The sequence below is a fragment of the Haliotis cracherodii genome, unplaced genomic scaffold, assembly GCF_022045235.1.
Source record: "Haliotis cracherodii isolate W230 unplaced genomic scaffold, xgHalCrac1.p SCAF_5, whole genome shotgun sequence".
Taxonomy (NCBI): Eukaryota; Metazoa; Mollusca; class Gastropoda; order Lepetellida; family Haliotidae; genus Haliotis; species Haliotis cracherodii.
This window is the reverse complement of record NW_027266308.1, coordinates 12551767-12554281: the sequence shown is the minus strand read 5'-3', so window position 1 is coordinate 12554281 and position 2515 is coordinate 12551767. Positions and strand designations below refer to the sequence as shown.

The following is a 2515-nucleotide window of genomic DNA, read 5'->3' as shown; positions in this document are numbered from 1 at the left end:
TTGGTTATGTTGTATCCCTTTTGAAATAATGTTGAAAGTTGAAAAACAAAGATGGTGATATCCGCATTTCCTCGTAGCTAGTAGCATTCGTCACCACTCGCCTCTTTCCGTAATCGCTATTCGGCGTGTCTCGGAATAACACGAGTTGGTCACGAATGAGCTAGTAGGTGATTATCTAAATATTATGCTCAATCTAGTCTGTCTCCCAGGGTCCACTTGCACAAAGCGCTCTCAGTGCTACGACTATCGTAAGTCTATGTTAAAGTATGCCAGTTACGATCGTCGTAGCGCTCCGGTCGTTTTGTGCAAATGAGCCCAGACTCTTAAGAATAAATACTAAAACCGACTCCAACTCAAGTCTAGAAGATTTGGCAAGTCTAGATTGCCTTAAGCATTGTTCTGGGCGTCGTTGTACAAAGCAATATTAGCGCTATAGTGATCGTAACTCCAATGCATTAACACAGACTTAGGACAGTCTTAGGCCTAAGGTTGTTTTGAACAATAGCAGACAGGGCTCCATTTGGATTTGATTTTATATTTTGTAGATGCATATTTTTTTTCGGGGACTAAGTGTTTGTCTGTGCTCGGTATAACTTTATTTAAATCAACATGGATCTATCTACACAATCTGCAGCTGTCACCACACGGGAATTGTATAACAATTTAACAACTGTAAACTGCCTTACAAAACATGATCATAATGATACGGCAAATGTAAAATGTTAGTTTTGAATAATATAGACGTCCGATGGCTGGATCTGGCCCGCGCAGTGTTACCATATTTCGATCCAAGCAACAGCTGCACCTCTACGAATACATATTGACCATTCAAAGGTGGCAGGTTGGCCTCACCCAATAGAATTTCTGTCGACGCCGGTAAAGTTATTGAATTATAGAAGCGTATAGGGCATACTACGTGTAAAGTTGTCGTGGCAGACGGCATGCCAAATTCCACTGGTCTTATTACGCGAGACTGAGATAAAAGGGTGTGATACCTATGATAAACTTGATCAGCTGGGAGATTTAATCACCCCTGGATCTGCAACACTTCTAAGGCATCACAAGATGGAGTATTGCCGTTTATTCAACGTGTGTTTTGTTTGTGCTTTTCTGGTGTCGTCTGCTCTCGGGAAAAGATTCGTTGGGGGTGATTACACGTTTGAACTGCCCGACAAGGAAAAGACGTGCTTCTCGGAAATATTCACAGATACTTCTAAAATACTGTTTGAATTTAAAGTGATTCGCGGTGGCAACAACGATGTGGACGTCAAAGTGATTTCCCCTGCTGGGAAAATAGTGTACAAGCAAGAGAAAATATCCGGGGACATTGTCACAATGGAACCGACATTGGGTGAATGGAAATATTGTTTCAATAATGAATTTTCCTCCATATCTCATAAGACTATCTTCTTCAGTATCCGACCATTCAGCGTGGACTCCCTTTCAAAGGAAGCTGGCGGAAAACAGGTCTCCACAGTCAGAGTTGCTGCTGAAATGTCTATGGACGAAATTCATGTTATGATGTCTCATGTTAAAGAGTTCCAAACAAGGTATCGTCTGCGCGAATCTATAGGTCGCCATATTGCCGAGCAACTCAACGGGCGCGTCATGTGGTGGTCTATCGCCCAAGCAGTCATTGTTATGCTGACAGGGTTTGGACAAGTTATGGTCTTCAAGACATTTTTCACCGAACGCAGAAAATCATCTAAGCTAGAAGACGCCGAAAAGCGAACATAATTTGGCAATAGGGCGACAATCGTTAATGGTTTAAGCAGAGTAGTATACCGGTAGAGCTATATATAGACAATGTCATATGATGTAGTTTGTCATGTCATGTGATGGTATCCTGTCGTAATTGATTGATTCACGAGGTAAAACATTGAATAACTCTTTGTATGTTGTATTGTGTGTTCCGTGTTTGTGCAGAATAAAATGTATGTATATTGATATAATGAAGCGAGGTGGTTTGAGTTTTTATACGCGAGATCATCATGATAAATACACTGGAACCACTCGCCACAATTAGCATCGTTTGACGACGTCGAAGCATCGAAGTGACGTCACACTCGCTCATATCAGTGCACAAAATTTCTCTCGCTCATGGGTGTAATTTGTTTGGACGGCTATTTTAAGCGTTTGTATCAAACCCAAAACGAAGCTATGGTGGCAAATGGGTACATGATACATGGCATAATACAACAGGGGTTAATACCCAGGATTTGCCCAGGATGATGAAAAGTGTAGCTTCTGTATTATAAATCGCCATTGCAATCACTGTGAACAATGTGAGAACATGTATAATGACCGTGTGCATGTTGAATAGTGTACTCATATATAGTCTCCGAAATAAACTTATGTATGCCGTTAAATGATAATTCGATGCAGCTTAATAAATCCCGTTGGGGCAGCCCAGTGGTTAAAGCGTTCGCTCATCACGCCGAAGACCCGGGTTCGATTTCCAACATGAATATGATGTGTTAAGCCCATTTCTGGTGTTCCCCGCCGTGATGTTGCT

The 2515-nt window shown here is 41.6% G+C and overlaps 1 protein-coding gene across 1 annotated transcript; it reads left to right on the top strand.

Annotated features, from left to right (window-relative positions):
- The first annotated feature begins 902 nt into the window (after window positions 1-902).
- Window positions 903-1928, top strand: LOC139443390 (transmembrane emp24 domain-containing protein 7-like). Its single transcript, XM_071224379.1, has one exon. It carries the CDS (start codon window positions 1066-1068, stop codon window positions 1735-1737), a length of 672 nt encoding a protein of 223 aa, XP_071080480.1. The 5' UTR covers window positions 903-1065; the 3' UTR covers window positions 1738-1928.
- Window positions 1929-2515: the final 587 nt, after the last annotated feature.